The 16,843-nt window shown below is 49.1% G+C and overlaps 2 protein-coding genes across 3 annotated transcripts in view; one reads left to right on the forward strand and one right to left on the reverse strand.

The window, feature by feature from the left end:
• Positions 1-518: 518 nt before the first annotated feature.
• On the reverse strand, positions 519-11,775 carry LOC122371875 (E3 ubiquitin-protein ligase HUWE1-like; the record flags this gene model as incomplete). The annotated part of the gene is made up of 7 exons (XM_043348626.1): positions 11,754-11,775; positions 8,776-8,854; positions 7,324-7,542; positions 6,596-6,718; positions 6,205-6,321; positions 4,745-4,807; positions 519-698 (listed from the first exon to the last, which is right to left on the reverse strand). Coding segments are annotated over exons 2-7 (747 nt in total), but the record flags the coding sequence as incomplete, so codon positions are not given.
• A 326-nt stretch (positions 11,776-12,101) lies between these two features.
• The window catches only part of LOC122371876 (raf homolog serine/threonine-protein kinase Raf-like), a 38,076-nt gene continuing 33,334 nt past the window's right edge, over positions 12,102-16,843 (forward strand). Inside the window, exon 1 of one of the 2 annotated variants that reach the window (XM_043348630.1) lies at positions 12,102-12,307. In XM_043348630.1, the coding sequence (XP_043204565.1) occupies positions 12,188-12,307 (120 nt within the window). In that variant the 5' untranslated portion in view covers positions 12,102-12,187. The remainder of the gene's footprint in view (positions 12,308-16,843) is intronic. The other variant, XM_043348628.1, reaches the window with a different exon arrangement.

Below are 16,843 nucleotides of genomic sequence, written 5' to 3' on the forward strand. Positions count from 1 at the left end.
CACCGCGCCCGGGACTAAAAATGTCAACTGATGATGTCATTCGATCAATGTCATTGTTAATCAGTGTCAAATCATCCCATCATTACTTCGATGGCTTCACAACAGGCCCTATTGTCTGTCGAACTGGTAAGTCTATAATTAGATAACCAAATAACCTGACGACGGCTTAATATTTAGTAGCCTTTGTCAAGTGACTTAACACAGCAGTTCACGATGATTTCAAGCTTTTACGACTAGACATCTTAATTCAAGGTAGGTACGTTCTTCGGCTACCAGTCGTTTATTGTTTCCGTTTCGAATTTTCGACCTTCGCATCGAGGTCGTTGTCAAGAAACATGCAAGATGTTTCTTGACAACGACCTCGGTGCGAAGGTCGAAAATTCGAAACGAAAACAATAAACGACTAGTAGCCGAAAAACGTACCTACCTTGAACAGCAGTTCACGCTCGCCAACAGCTACCTCACCCACTTAGAAAAACACCAGACCAGGCTCCCGGCCCACCCCAGCGCGCGCGTACCTGTTTGCTCTGCGGCACTTTGTGGGTGGTCAGCAGCCTCTCCATGACGTGTCCGGCCGTCTGGTCACTGTGCTGGTCCACGCTGGGCAGGTGAATCACCTGCAGGGCGGCGCCCGGCCGCGCGTCCCCCTCCTCCAGGTAGTACTCAAAGTGCAGCGTGGTGGCACTCGGCGACAGACTCTGCCGAGGCGAGAGCAGTGGGGTGTTAGGAATGGAGAGCATCTGAACAATGGGAAGCGTATGCCAGATCGACCGGATTTCAGGATGAATATAGCTATCATTCTCTAACGTTGTTCAGGAGGAGGTCCCACCTCAATGTTGGTTTAATCTGTTTAAACAGGTTTGACGCTGCTGTTGTTGTTGTTGTTGTTGTTCCCTCCAGCCCCCTAGGGGGCGTAGCCGATGAGGCTCAATTGGGCGCGGTAGCCGGCGGCCAAGGCCGCCACCGCGCCGTCGTCCCTTGCCATAGACGCTTCCAGGTGAATATTACCCAGGCGCCGCAGGCGGCGTCCCGCCAGCGCCGGGCATCGGAGCAGGACGTGTCGTGGAGTGTCCGCCTCCTCGCGGCAGACGCGGCATCGTGCAGCAGGGCAGCCCATGTCATTGCACTGCGGGCAGTCGGCCTCGGGACGGCGGCCGATGCGGTGCAGGTACTGCGCCGAGCCGCTCCAGTGTCCTGCTCGGAGCTGGTGAATATCAACCGCGACGGCACGGTCGGCCTCCAGGACGGGGCCGGGACGGCGGTCGGCCCATATCGCCCGGTACCAGCCGTCCGGCCAGCGCTGTGCCAGGCGCGCGCAGCGTCTCGTGCAACGGCCTTGCATATCGTGCCACCGTCGATCGGAGTGTCATGTTGGGGTAGGGCGCTGGCCTCGCGGGCGAGGGCGTCCGCTCGCTCATTACCGGGGAGCCCGCAGTGTGCAGGGACCCACTGCATGGTTACTGGCTGGCTCCCCCTCGGTGAGCGCGGCCAGCCAGCAGCCTCCATATATCTGCGGCCAGCGGAGTCCTCTGGGCCGCCGGGCCGCTCCGCAGGAGGGCCAGCGCCGCCATCGAGTCGGTACAGACGACAGTCGGAAGGGAGGTGTCACGGCCATCCATGTTCAGGAGCTCCTCCAGCGCCGCTCTCAGGGCGAATAGCTCCGCGCGGGTGCTGGAGCAGAGGGCGCCTGCCGCGACACGCACCTCCCTGATGTCGCCGTTCGGGGAAATGATGGTGGCTCCTCCTCCTCCATTCAGCACCCCATCCGCGGCGGAGCCGTCTGACCATATCCAGGTCGCCTCGGCCGGAAGCTCCGCCAGACGGCTCTCCGCTGCCTCTCGTCTTGTGTCCGGGTGGCAGTCGCGGCGTCCCCCGGGACCCACCTCCAGGACGATGGTCACACCGGGGACATCGCGCCACGGCGGCCCGGCGGTTGCTAGCCGCGCTTCAAAGGTCAGCGGCGCGCCGCCGCGGCAGACCCGTGCTAGGGCCTCGCGACCGCGGTCCCTCCATCCGGTCGTCGTCTTGAGGCGGCGCGGCGGGGTCGACTCCGCCAGGGCTCGGAGAGGGTCGCCCTCTGGCAGGGACATCGCCAGGCCCAGTAGCCTGGCTGCCACCACCGAGCGGCGCGTGCATGCGGGGGCATGCCCGCCTCCGACAGCAGGGCGAAGGCGGGTGTTGAGGCGGGGCAGCCGGTTATCACCCGGGCCGCCGCCCGCAGCTCCCTGTCGACCAGCTCCAGGTGTGAAGCGGAGGCCGCAGGCATCCACGCCCCCGCCGCGTACTCTAAGGCCCCCCTGATGTACCCGTTGGCCACCGACCTCAATTGGCGTTCGCCCAGTCCCCAGCTCCTCCCGGTCATGCGTCGCAGCTGGGCGACACGGGGGCGGACCTTCTTGCGCAGCTCGGCACAGTGGGCGCCGAAGTGAAGGAGGCGGTCAAAGGTCACGCCCAGGAGTCTGAGGGAGGGGCCGGCAGTCACCACGGCGCCAGACACCTTGATGCTCAAGCTCGACGCGTCGCGGGCCCATTGGGATAGGACGAGGGCCTGTGTTTTCTCGCCGGCGACCCGCATTTTCCATCTTGATGCCCAGCTGGCGATGATGTCCGCAGCTCGCTGGGCTCGGCGGCCGGCCTCTTCGACGGAGGCGCCGCTGCTGAGCGTCGCCGTGTCGTCGGCATACATGAAGATGTCTGTGCCTGGCACGGTCTTGAGCGCCGTGATCAGGTCGGCCGACCACAGCGTGTAAAGCGTTGGGGCCAGAACACTGCCTTGCGGGAGTCCGGCCCGGAACGGGCGCTCGCCTCCTCGGGCGCCGTTGACCTCGACCGCAGCTCTCCTGTCCCGGAGAAACGCCCATATCCATGCGGACATGCACTTGGGCACCCCCAGGCGGAGGAGCTTGAGGCGGAGCATCTTGTGATCGATGACATCATACGCCCGTGAGAAGTCGAAGGCGAGGAGTACAAACTTTTCCGCGGTCTTGCCCTCTTCCGGTCGTCCTCTCGGTTTCGGCTTGTTCCAGCCATCTTGGACCCGCTGCACCAGTCTTGCCAGGTTCTCTTCAGCCGATCTGCCTCGTCGGAAGCCGACCTGTTCGGGCGGCACGAGCCCATCGCGCTCTACCAGATGGTTGAGGCGGGCGGCGATTAGGCGCTCGGCCAGCTTCGCCAGGTGGCTAGTGAGCGCAATCGGCCTATGGCTGGCGATCATCTTTGGGTCCTTCCCAGCTTTGGGAACTGGGATAATGGTCGCCCGGCGCCACGCAGACGGCACCTGGCCTGTGGACCAGGACAGGTTCAGCAGTCGGAGGAGAGTGGTCTTGGCACCCGGGCCCAGGTGGCGCAGGTGCTCGGCGCAGATGTCGTCTGGGCCCGGCGCCTTCCCACACTTCATGTTGCGTAGCTGCGTGTCCAGTTCCTGAGGCGTAAACAAGGAACAGGCCTCGGTACGGGCATCGGAGCAGACGCAGGGCTCGGCGCGGAGCCTTGTCAGCTCGGACTTCGTCTTGCGGTCTTGGAGCTTATTCCGGACCTGTCGGCTGACACTGGCGTACTGTTTGGCGAACGCCGCGGCCTTGGTCCGGTCCTCCACGGCGCGACGTCCGTGGTCCCCGAGCGCTTGGCCGGGCGGAGCTTGTTCCGCCCCCTCCATCTTCCGGAGAATCTTGTGAACTCTGCCGATGTTGGCAGGCCGGTTCAGCTCCTCGGTCGCGAAGTTCCTGAAAGAGCGCGCCTTCGCCTCCTCCTCGATCTTCGCTGCGCGGCGTTTCGCCTCCACCCAGCGGTCTCTGGCATCTGTCGATCCGGGAGCGGCGTCCAGTGCTGCCCTCGCGCTACGGCGGTCGCGCACAGCCTCCTCCAGTTCAGGGTCCATGGCCCAGGGCTTGGGGTCGGATCTGGCCCCGCGGGGGACATGCAGCACGCTGCACTTCAGCAGCGCGGCAGTGAAGAGCTCGTTGAGTCTTTGACGCTGCTCGACAGGTAGATAGTTCGAACCAGTTGTGGTTATGTCGGAGGACTCAGCTGTGATGCATTTGAACTAAACGACATATTCTCGCGTAGCGTGCACAGTAACATGTCATTAACGTCCTCAGCAGTTGCAATGCGGGGGATTACACTGTGCCGTCCCCCCCCCCCCCTGGTGGACAGCCCGTGTCCGGGCGGGAGGCGTGTCGTGCCGTTACGTGACGCCCCGGCGCGGCTCTCCACGCGGCCGTCACGGTGGTGTCGGTGCGTGTTCACCAGTAGTCGGCCGACTCGGCAGATCAATGGCGGTGGGTCAGGGCGGGTCGGGACACGATAAATAGAGCATCGGGAAACCGCGGCACGACATCGCACGGACAGACTGCTCCTGACACAGAGAACACGCGGACAAACCAATACACACAGCGACAGGCACAACTGATAAAGACAGATGAAAAGTCGGTCGTTAGGGTAAAATGGGCAACAGCTGTGGGCCTGTGGCGTTTTGACATCAGATAGACTACAAATTGATAAACCTTGCCCCCCCCTCGCCACCTATATCGCACCCCTCCCCCATTTTCAGCTGTCATAACTCATAAATCAAAGAGGACAAGACACACTTGACACACCTGGCGCAAAGCAGTTTTGTCACACCACTATCAACACCCCTCCCTCCCCCCGCTGCCACTCCCCAGAGAAACCAAACAGTTCCCCGACACGTCAGACAGAGTCAGAGCGGATAGCGAGCGTCGTAGCCTGTCGTTCCGACTGTACGTACCGACACGGGGACGTCACGGCAGCAGTCGGCCAGGCCGAAGCCGTTCTCTCGGCCGCCCCAGCTCTGTGGGAAGACGGGGACGGAGAGCGGCGGTTACGACGGGTACCTACGCAGCAAGGGATATGGTCAGAGACGGGCGGCCCGGTGACAACGGGGATCCGATGGTGGCGCAGCCGCCGCAATGGGGCTCGTTTGTACATCCTATCGACAAGCCTAGAAATCGACCTGAGTGTACTGATATGTAAAAGCGTCGGGTCATCAGATTTCAACACTTATCAGAAGCAAGCCATCCAAACCACCTAAATTCCCACAGGGACCAGTGACTATATAATATCCACACAATTAGCCACATTTAGCTTAAATAGCAAACACGTCTCAGGCCGTTCGCTAAAACAGCGATTGGTTTCGGTCGGCAGTCGGTCTCCTGGAAGTGGACAATAGCCCACTGCTACTCGCGCGTCGGTGCATGGCAGATGAGGAATACTGACCTAACGGCAATGCCCCTAATACAGCCACACAACGTTTTGGTCACATGCCAGGAGTTGGTGCGGTAGACCGCGAGTCGGATGAAAGAGGGCTGGGTGGTATGTTTCAAATTAATGAAATCACCTAATGGAACTTGCAATAATCAGATGGAGAAACGATCACCAGCTAGCGATTAAATCGTAGGTTATGTAACACTTTATCGTACTATATTCTCAGGAACATTACCAGAGCATTTAGGAGCACGACTCAAGCTACCCCAATTAAGATATGGATCAGCTGTCGACGTCCCTAGACGAAATTCATCAACATTCGGGGCGTAGTACTGGCAAAAATAGCCTCCGCCGTGTCTATTTTAGCATAATGATGATGAACGGCGTGGTAATCAGACGGCCGTTTCAGACGGTCCGGGTGCCCGGGTGCGTAGCAAGTCCCCCTTCTGTGGAGCTCTGGAACGGAGGCCCGACGCCCGGGTGCGTGGAAAGTAAAGTACCTCTTCTATGGAGCTCTGGAACGGTCTTTACCGGTGACGTGCCGAGCCGAGTGTAACTATTAGACGCACAGGCCGGCGAGTACCTATCGCATTACAGGTACGCGCTCATTTGAGCACAATTATGCGCATCGTACGCGGAAGACCCTGACGATTAATAGTCTCTAGGTCACCAGCGGCCTTGTGTGGTAATTTTTGCCAAACTGCGTTTTTGGCTAAGCTCCTGTAATGATTCCACCTGGTGCGACATACTACACGTGACCACAGCGTCACGTGTGTGCAGTCGCCAGTCAGCAACTATGATGCAATTACAGCAGCCCCAGTAGCTTCGTTCCGCGCCACTGGGTATCATTAGACACATTCAGGCACAAAACACGTCCCCAATCACACAGCCCATCCCGCCTGTTACCAGCTCGGTGGGTAGAATACTCCACGGTAACTGTGGGTTCGGTGATATGCGCCACTTCACTCTGTGGACCCGACCTACCTCGGCCAGGTGGTACAGGCGCACGACCAGCGCCTCCCGCCGGTCAGAGCTCAGTCGAGAGATGAAGTTACTCCTCTTGCTGAACATGTAGATGAGGTTGAGAACATGAAGAACCACCTGTGAAGCAGAAGCAACTGCCCAGTCAGAAAAGCACATATTCTATGGAGCGGAAGAAATTGCCCGGTTCGGATATCACGTCGATCTAAACGAGCTCAAGCTAGACAAATGAAAATCTACTAAAACAGACTGAACAATGAACAGGTTGAAGTGTTAACCAAACAAAGACAGTATATTAAAAGGAGCAAAACATCAGGCTTTGTCAATTCAGGCTCCTTCCATACTCAACAAGTATCCATGCTTCGCCAGGTGGAGCGCCGGTTGTATGAGTCACCTGCATATCGGAGGCCTCCAGCAGTTGGATGAGATGCTCCACTGAGTTGTACAGGTGACGTGAAAATGAATGTTCGATGAGGAGCGCGGTGAAATGAAGTGTCTGTAGGAGTAGCTCTCGCTTCTGGAAACGTAAGGTCAAAATAGAGGTGTAAACATAATTTTCCGATAGCACCTATGTATGTAGTACGCGATGTTAGCATATTCTACAAGAGCAAGCAAACTTTCAGATTGATTGATGTTTGAGATTTGTACTGGCACTATCAATTACAATAAAAAAACAATACCAGCGGCAGCATCGTCCTGCTATACTGCTATAAACCAGCCACACTACGCATCAGACTGCCGAGAACAATAGTCAAATGGTACTATCACGTGAAGTGCGAGACCGGAGCACCAGTTGGTAAAATTGTACCCGGGAGTTGCCGATATTAGTCACGAGACTAGATCGCAGCCAGATCAACAGATACTGTGACCATTAAGAGCTATATGCTATTCGATCTGAACACGCTACGTCAGTGGAAATTATCATGCCATTATAGAGAGGCGCAGAGAGAACTGGTAATTCTATAGGCTGTTACAATACGCATCGTCGGAAAAATATAAATGATAACAATAAAGACATCATTAGACACCGCTGAACCTACTGCGAAAGGTTCATTACTGAGAGCGACCAGTAGTTAGCCGGACAGTGTGCTGGGTGGCGTCGCCGGCGTCGCGTGCACTCACCGGTGCATAGTCGGGCATGTCACAGGTCAGGAGCCAGCCGTCCGGCCGGACTCTGGAGGCCGCCTCCTCCAGCACCGTGTCCAGCACGTCCAGAGGCTCGATCCAGTGGAACAGCTCGCACTTGCCCAGGTTCCATGTCTCAAACTTTTTCAGCTCAGTGAGCAGCTCAGCCTCGCTACAGTTCTTCAGGCGCTCTATTACCGCCTTACAGTCCGGCGGCTGTGGGGAGACAGAGAGCAATCAGACAACACAGCTGCTGCAATCATGGTCAAAGGTGCTCTGGAACATGATGCATAAAACTGGCACAGGTAGGGTACACATTACTGATCTAATATTTACATAGGTATATTGGCTTCGCAGCTTTTATCAAAGCAGTGCCTTGTTGGTCTACAAATGAAATATATCCAAGAAAAATTCAAAGATGTCTAGCAGTTAAGCATGAATATTTGAAGGACGTTTAAATTGAATCAGAAACCATTAAGGGACAAACTGGATCAAACTGCATGCTTAAATTGATGTCCAGTATTTAGCTATTTAATGAGATGCAGACCCTTTTATACTGCAAGGAGGTTGCCTCCTTCCCACCCATAAAGTTATGGGATTCTGCTGCATATGAGAAATAGCATTTAAGAGCTGATACAAATAGGTGTGAAGTTTGACATATTGCAAAGTGCAAACAGGTACCAGATTATAAAAATGATATGGAAGACATCATGGTTGCTAAGACGTTGTTATGAGTTATGACTTATGATATTGTCTAAGCCATAGATTGTGTCAAATGACAGGATAAAAAAAAAACTTTCAAAAGAATGCAAACAATGTCATAAAGAAGTGAATGTGCACTCAAGAACACTTGGCATAGGTGATTAAGCAGATTAAGCATTGGTATTTGCAGGCTGGCTTAGATGATGCTCAAGCTGCATAGCCTTTGATATCTGACTGAAGCATCCAAGTTTGAGCCAAGGTTGCTCTTCATAATTATAATACACAGTGACTAGACATTCATTGCTTTAGCACCAAGAATAAATTAAAACCACAGATGCTTTTTGGAAATGATATTAATTTAATGGTAACTGAACAGTACACTTAACTATTTAGATAGTTGAATAATGTTTCAGAAAGAAAAGACATCCTGCATGCAGCTCTATCAGTGCAAGACACATGTAAAAAAAAACAATCAAAATAACAATTGAAGCTTTTTTGATGTAGGTAGTCTTTAAACAATGAACAAACAAAAAATATTAAGCATGAAATGGTTGAAAATAACTGCAGTGATATAGAGAGCCAGGAAATTTTTACTCAGCATAGGACTCAATAGGGAATACTAACACAACATGACATAATTAAATAGAGGATAATGCAAGAACGATAGGTAATCAAATGGTGTAGGTATTATCAGAAAGCAGCCAAATGTAAAGAATCAAAACAGATAGGTAGAAGATAAATACATACCACTTGTGAGCTGCTTTTACGCAGCTTTGTCCTGTCAATCTTCATGGCTGAATAGTGCAGGTTATGTCATGTTTACTTTCTGTAAAAGAAAATAATCAATCATTTCCAGGTAATCTGAAGATAAATGCAGGGGTGCATACTTTTGCCAAGTTGGGTGACACCACTAAACACTACATAGGATCTAATATTTTTCATTATGCCAACTACCTAGGCACTTACAGCAGATCTTATGGGGTGGAATGGGTACAGCAAATCTGCTGTCACCCTAGTGGTAAACTTGACCTCAGCCATCTGTTGCGGCCCCAAAGCCAAGCTGGCATGGAATTGGGGGAAGAACTCGTGCTACCCAACTCAGCACAATTCCACACCACTGGATAAGTTAACATTACAATACAGGATCGTAGTGGGATGTTAAGCAAGAGTTCAGTCAATGACCCATTAGTCCATTGTTTTTGGCCGTCGCAAATTCGACCACGTCACTGACCTGCGCGAGAAACTCAACTGGATGCCGCCCGAATTTATGTACAAACTTCAAACCATGGCCACTGCACGTAAGGCGATACACTACGGCGAACCGGTAGCACTTGCCTCTATGTTTGCCAAAAACCGGGACTCCTCAACCAGGAATAGAAATACACGTCAGGATAACCTTCTCCAGCTCCAGCGTCCCAGACTAGAAACCGGTAAGCGGCGTTTCAGTTACCGTGCCGCCGAGCTCCTAAACGACCTACCTCCCGACCTCTCACAGCTGCCACCCTCTAAATTCGCACGCGCTGTCAAGTCTCTGTGGAAAAACGATAGACCTTCGTGATGGCCTGAATTAGGCACTCGTCTTGTATGTACATATATAAGTACCTACACGGTATGTTAGAAATCGTAGCATATAGAGTCTTCCTGTGTGTGCGTGTATGTGTGTGTGTGTGTGTTGTTGTTCGACTGGTCTCTGTTCCTGCATGCTTATACCCGACTCAGACTCTGGGCAGTAATCGCCACGCCATGTGTGGATCGCCCATGATCGTAAATACAATACAATACAATACAATACATTGACTTATTTCTGCCTTCTTCTTATACCATACAAACATCCCTTGCCCCTCTTTTGTGCTTATATTTGGTTTATTTCCACTTCTTAGCAGGGAGTGTCTCAACATTTATCTCCTCAGTTTTTCTGGTGTTAACGTAAGGGCTCTGTTGTCGCTGGGTTTGAGGGCCGGGGCGCTCCTCCTGGTCACCTGTTCATGGGTGGTGGTGTATAAAAAATGTCACTTTTGTTACCTTTGTTGGATGCAAGTAGAAATTAAACAAAAAATTCACCTTAACACTACATAGGATCTAATATTTTTTCATCATGCCAACTACCTAGGCACTTACAGCAGATCTTATCCAACCCTACCAAATGAATCAGTTCAGTAGTGACTAACAAGTTCTAAGAAGAAGAAGAAGAAACAGAAGAAACAGTGCAGTAGGTTTTCTGCATTGCATGGCATGATTCACTGTACTGGTACCAACATCCTGCTGAAACATAGGTGCACACAGCAAACTCAACTCATTCACAAATCACATGACACACAGGCATGAGGCAGCCCGCAGCAGTCAGCAGTGCTAAGGTATTGAGGCCTTTCTAAGGTAAAATATACCTTTACTTATTTTAAATATCACAGTCATCATCATCATGAAGCTGCAGATTGATATCAGTCAAGGTAAATTTATTATACGGCCCTCGACGAGACCCAGTTTCATCTTTGTACCATTTGTTTGATCAGCACAGCACTTACAAAACCAAACCAGTTGGGGGAGGTTTGGTCAATGGTTGTCATTTTTAGCACATGCCATTTTTGGCAACCATGTGCTAAAAATGACAACGCTATCAGCTATTTTTAGCAACGATGAAGCCGATTTCACTCCTCAGCGAGGAAATCACGATTTTGGAAATACAAGCACTGATTTTGGAAAAGAAGTGCTGCCACCTGGTGCAAGAAGAAGAAACCAGCTTTAATATGGCCGTTGTTTGTATGGTAGTCCAACGTTGAAGTATACCCTTTTTTGTGGCCCGAAGTTGGAACTTTAAATTGAAGCATCCGAAAATGATCGATATTGATCGAAATCATGATGTTGATGAAAAAAATAATATGTTAAGTTGAGAGAGGAGGCCATTTTATCCAGATGCGGTGGTTTACTTCTTGAAATTATTTTTGCTTACGACGACTGCCATGTAATGAGGGATAATTAGCAGCCGTCATTAGCAAAAATAATTTCAAGAAGTAAACTACTGCATCTGGATAAAATGGCCTCCTCTCTCAACTTAAAATATTATTTTTTTCATCAACATCATGTTTTCGATCAATATCGATCATTTTCGGATGCTTCAATTTTAAGTTCCAACTTCAGGCCACAAAACAAACTACCATACAAATAACAGGCATATTAAAGCTGGATTCTTCGTCTTGCACCAGGTGGCAGCACTTCTTTTCCAAAATCAGTGTTTATCTTTCCAAAATCTGCATTTCCTCGCTGAGGAGTGAAATCGGCCTCATCGTTGTCAAAAATAGCAGAATCGTTGTCATTTTTAGCACGTGTGACAAAAATAGCACGTGCTAAAAATGACAACGATTGACCAAACCTCCCCCGACTGAAACAGACTTACAGAGTCACCACAAAATATAACTTAAATGTACATGAAGTGAAAATATACCTGCATGCTTTTAAATGGAACACGTAAAATATTACTAACCTAAGCACATGTGGGAGGTCAGCACTTTTTAACAGAGCATATTATGGCGCACTACCTCAACATTCTTTGTTTCAAACGGCACTGATAAATGGATGATAGAACTCACGGTATCGTAAAACTTGCTGATTTTAAAAACCGAATTGCAGGCTTATCCCTTCAAAATACAGTTATAACGAAAAACTAATCGAGAGATCTCCAATATTCACACAAACATCGCATGCATACACAAGAAGATGCAATCATTCACATTTGTCTCGATAATTCGGTGTGGCAAGTGCTGCTTTTAGGTGAAATTGCACTATACTAGCTTCATTTTCTCAATTTTCAGAATCGGAGCAAAAACTCCTTTAGAAAAATCCTATCTTGTAAAATCTCAAAAAAATGCTCACTTCAAGTTAAAATCAACTGATAATATTGTTCTTTTTTCGTTTAAAACATAGTAGAGTCCATTTTGCACTACCAAAAATTTAATTGATTTTCGGCTTTTAAAAGGCTTTTAAGATCTATTATGCCTAGTTCATCGTTCAAAAATGTGTTTTGTTTTTTAAAAACATGTAAATATATAATTTGAAAGAACATTCACTTACTTATGCACATGAAGTATCGGAAGGATAAACATTCCAGAATATATCCCAGAACAGCTGATAGGCTGCAGGTCACGTGACTTTGTGGGCAGTCAAGATGGCTGAGCCAGTGTTTTCAACAAATCATGATGTTAGAAATGGGTCGAGGAGGGGCGTGATGAATAGAAGTATGTCAAAATCTATAGACAAAGAAGATATCTACACCCTGAAGGATGAGGTCAGTCACTTGAAAAGGGTAGACGTAAGGCCTTGCTTTGGGAAATGTTGTGTGCGCTACGTTTGCCACGACTGTTTTTGTCAATAGTTAGGATGGATTCTGGCACAAAAATGTTTATTGTATTGCTGCTTTAATAAGAATGATATCATTGTTTATTAAATTGAGCTGTAGGCAAGGAATCAAGGGCTGCTTACCACCTATTTAGCAAGGCAGCACCAGATAAGATTTATGGTCAATCACTTGAATCATTTAAGTGATTGCCCATTTAATAAGGTTAAGCATAATGTTTTAGATTCTTTTCAGCCAATAAGCTCTTTTGATTTTACTTAATGTTGCTGTTATGTGATGCAGATCAGTATGTGTTCATGGACCAACATTTCCTGACTTGATTTGCTGAGGGCCAGGGCCAATCACAAGATGCCGCACTATTCAATCCAATCATCTAAAGAAGTTTTGTTTATTTGTTTTTAAGTGAGAGAAAGGCTTTTGATTTTTTACTATCCTGTAGTTTTAAGTCAAAGTGAGTCAAGCATATCAGGCATTGGTACAGTCAACTTGTTTCATGGATTGGATCCATGAAGATCCAATCCATGAAGTTTATGTCATGCTGTTTGGGTCCAATAGTTTATGCTTATTTGGGTAGGTTCATTGGCATTTAGTTTTTTAGTGTGACGTTCATTCAATGAACATCTATTCTATATGCATGCAGTAAATTTGAAAGTCATGTATGATGATATTCTCATGTCTTTGGTCTTGAAGAAAGAGTATTTGCTGTAAGTTATTTAGCAGTTAGCACCTTCATAGTTTTGTGATGTTTTGAAACTGATACCTACCTAGCTACTTACCTACTTAGGTAGCTTAGTGCCCCTTCATCAACTTTGAAATGATAAGGCCCATGGACTTGAGCCTAGTTCCTTATCTATTAAAGTTATAACTATTGTTGGTGCTTTTTATAGATAAGATCAAAACTTGTGAAAATGAAATTATGAACAGATGCAAGTGCAACACCTGTCAAAAGCAAGTGCTCTGCTAGATTTCATGTGAAGCTGTTTAATTTAACATATCAGTTCAAGGAACTTAGATTCAATTGCAGCATAAACCATTGAAAAATGATTTTGAGAATTAGGTAGATAAAAGTATAAAGATATAAGATGCAAGATGATTGAATCTAATCATCTTACACCAACTGATCAGAGGCTTGAAGGAAGATTGGTAGGTAATGTTGAAAAGAATTAGTTGAAAATATCAGCTATCAATGATTAATTTCAGTCAGTTTTACCACTCTGTCAATGCTGTCTTTTGGCCATGCTGTACTGTCCTTGATAACTTGTAAGGATTTTTTGGGTGTAGTCATGCTGATAACATGTGAGTGCTGTTAAACCCTTTGCTTTTCTTAACCTGCAGGTTTTGAAGTCATACAGCCGTTTTCTCCTTTTCATTTGTTTTGGTGTTGTGCCTTAACCCTCGCCGGACCTATCGGTTTTCTACATACGCGCCGGCCGAGGGGGGGGGGGGGCGGGTACGACCCCCCTCGCCGTTTCGCCCCTGGTGGAGCTAGCGCGTCGCGGAAAAAACGAGCGTGTGCGCCGTTACGAGACGCAGAGATTGGTACCCGATTTTAAGGTCCTAGGTCAACCGGTGACCTCTGAGGTCAGGTCAAGTGCCCCAAGGTACGGTTCAGTTTTTGGTGAATAACTTCGCAAAAAACGACCGCAGAGCGCCGATTTTGGCAGCATCGTGTTCGTCTCGCTCAGGCGCGTCGAATGATATACTTTTTGTCCGGGTCAGGTCAACTTGGGGTGTTGACCTCAGGTCAAGGTCAGGTCAGCACCCCCAGGTCACGAAGTTGGTCGAAAGAGGTCATGTCGCATATCATTCGATTTGGCAGGTCTTCCTGAGTCCATTGGTGGCTTTCCCGACTCGCTAGCTCAATTTGATCAAGAGTTATTGACGAAAAACTAATATGACCTTGATGACGTCATAAATGACGTCATGCAAGGTCAACATTGCAAAAGTGACGCATCTAACCTTGCAAGGAGTGCATAAAATCACGATTCTGTGTGCTTGAGATAGTTGGAGATCGTTCCCGGCGCCAGAATAGCAGTTTTCATTTTTCCCCATTGACTTATAATGGTGAGGTCACGAAAATGACCTGACCTCATATGACCTTTAGGAAAATTCCGAGATATACAAGTTGTGGGACTCATAATGGATACTAGATCCTGCAAGTTTCATTTCCCTGTGACATCTCCTCTGGCAGTGAGGGCGTTGCGAAGTTGCGACATCTGAAGACCGTGCAGAGGTTCACTTATGACGTCATAGGTCAGTGACCTGACCTGACCCAAAAATGCGGTTGGTGTCAAAAGATGCGGCTTGGATCAAAGGTCAGGTATGCCAGGTTTCAGCTCTCTATCGCCAGCGTGTTCGGAGCTATCGCGAAAAAACCCTATGGGGGGGGGGCGGCACCCGCCCCCCCCCCCCTCGGCCGGCGAGGGTTAACCCTCGCCGGCACAGGCCATTTTGCGTCCTTCGACGGCACAAGGGGGTATGATGCAACAATGGTTTATGCTGCTATTGAATCTTAAGTTGGTACGACCCCCAACCCTCCCCCTCGCGTTTGGCCCCTGATCGAGTTAAACTTCGCGGAAAAAAACGAGCGTGCTGCTCGTCACGAGAGGAAGCCGATGATATCCAATTTTAAGGTCCTAGGTCATCGGGTGACCTTCAGGTCAGGTCAATGACTCGAAAATCGGGAAAATCGGGACCTGTTAGAAAGTCGTAAAGTGTGGCTGCTATGGGGTCTTCCGGGGTGCTGATCACGAATATCGTGTTAGTTTTGATCAGAGATGATGTCTTTAAGCATTTAGACCAGGTCGGGTCAGGTCAGGTCAACCGGTAGGGGTCGTGACGGGTATTCGTAATACGTGTCAGTCGCCTCTGACAGTTTCGTAACATGTTACGAAGGCACCAAAACTACTTCGTAAATGTTCAAACGGTTGCGAAATTCGAAATCAGCTCCAAAAACTAGCCTAGAAACATGTAAAACTCGAAAAAGTGAACCGAGGTCACCAAAGGTCAATGACCTGACGTGACCTTCAGGTGACCTTGACGTCCACCCTAATGCATGGGAGCAACATCAAATCACATGTTTGAACGTTTGAAACCACGAAAAGCTTGCAAACGCGCGGCTAATGCGAGCCGACATACGCCGAATTGCGATTCCGGCCAAACATGGTCTCGGAAAGTAGGTCATAGGTCAAAGGTCATTTGGGTCAGGGTCATGAAATTATCAGGATAGGTGTAAAATTGATCAATGCGAGGGTACTGAAAGTTTCGTCGCGATCGGCCGCTTTTTACGCGAGTTATTCGCGAAAAACCTTAGGGGGTTGCATCAACCCCCCTATGCCGGCGAGGGTTAATTTTAACCCTTGCCTGTGTGCGGCACTTTCCTACGCCCCGTTGGGCCCTCTGCCGCTCGGCCCCTGATCGAGTTAAAGCTTCGCAGAAAAAAAAAACGAGCGTACTGCCCGTGAGGACAGGAAGTCGATGATACCCGGGTTTAAGATCCTTGGTCCTTGGTTGACCTTCCAGGTCAAGTCAATGACCCAAAAGTCGTGAAAATCGAGACCTGTCAGAACTCCGTAAAGTAAGGTTGTTATGGTTTGTCGGGCTGCTGATCGCGAGCTTCATGTAAGTTTTGATCACAGATGATGTATTTTTGCATTCAGGTCGGGTCAGGTTAGGTCAGGTCAATTAATAAGCACCCTGCCGGCTATTCATAGTATCTATGGGTTAACCACCACTAATGGCGTTGTAACATGTTACGAAGGCATTAAAACTACTTTGTAAATGTTGAAATGGATGCTAAATTGGAAGTCAGCTCCAAAAAACAACCTTAGTAATGTGTAAAACTAAAAAAAATGTGAAGCAAGTTCATCAAAGGTCAATGACCTTGATTGACAACGTGTCCTTGTCACCCACCATAATGCATTGGACCAACATCTTTTCACATGTTTGAACGTTTGCAATCACAAAAAGCTGGAAACGCATGGAAAATGTGAGCTGACATATGCCGAATCTTGATTCCGGCCAACCTTGGTCTCGAGATATATGTCAAAGGTCATTTAGGTCAGGGTCATGAAATTTTCAGAGTTGGCGTAACATTGATCAACTCGAGGGTACTGAACGCCTCGTCGTGATCGGCCTCTTTTTGCGCGAGTTTGCGAAAAAAGAAATCGAGAGGGGGTCGGATCGAGCCGATCGAGGAGGTCCATCCGACCCCCTTCCCCCTACAGGTGCGAGGGTTAAAGATGGCAATTAATGCTGTTGTACTATGTGCCATAACTATCAATCTGGAGACTGGGAACCTGAAACATGTCGAGTGCAGGCCACATTTCTTACATGATCTATATTATCAATTATCATGTCTTAATGCAAACAGTAAATGCACATTAGTGTTTTGTGGGGGGGGGGGGGGGGAGGTGCCTGTCCTCTGCGGCTCGCTGGCTCACAGGGCAGCCCGCCGCAGCCTTTTTC

This window comes from Amphibalanus amphitrite, unplaced genomic scaffold, assembly GCF_019059575.1.
Source record: "Amphibalanus amphitrite isolate SeventyFive unplaced genomic scaffold, NRLGWU_Aamphi_draft 001287F_arrow, whole genome shotgun sequence".
Lineage (NCBI taxonomy): Eukaryota > Metazoa > Arthropoda > Thecostraca > Balanomorpha > Balanidae > Amphibalanus > Amphibalanus amphitrite.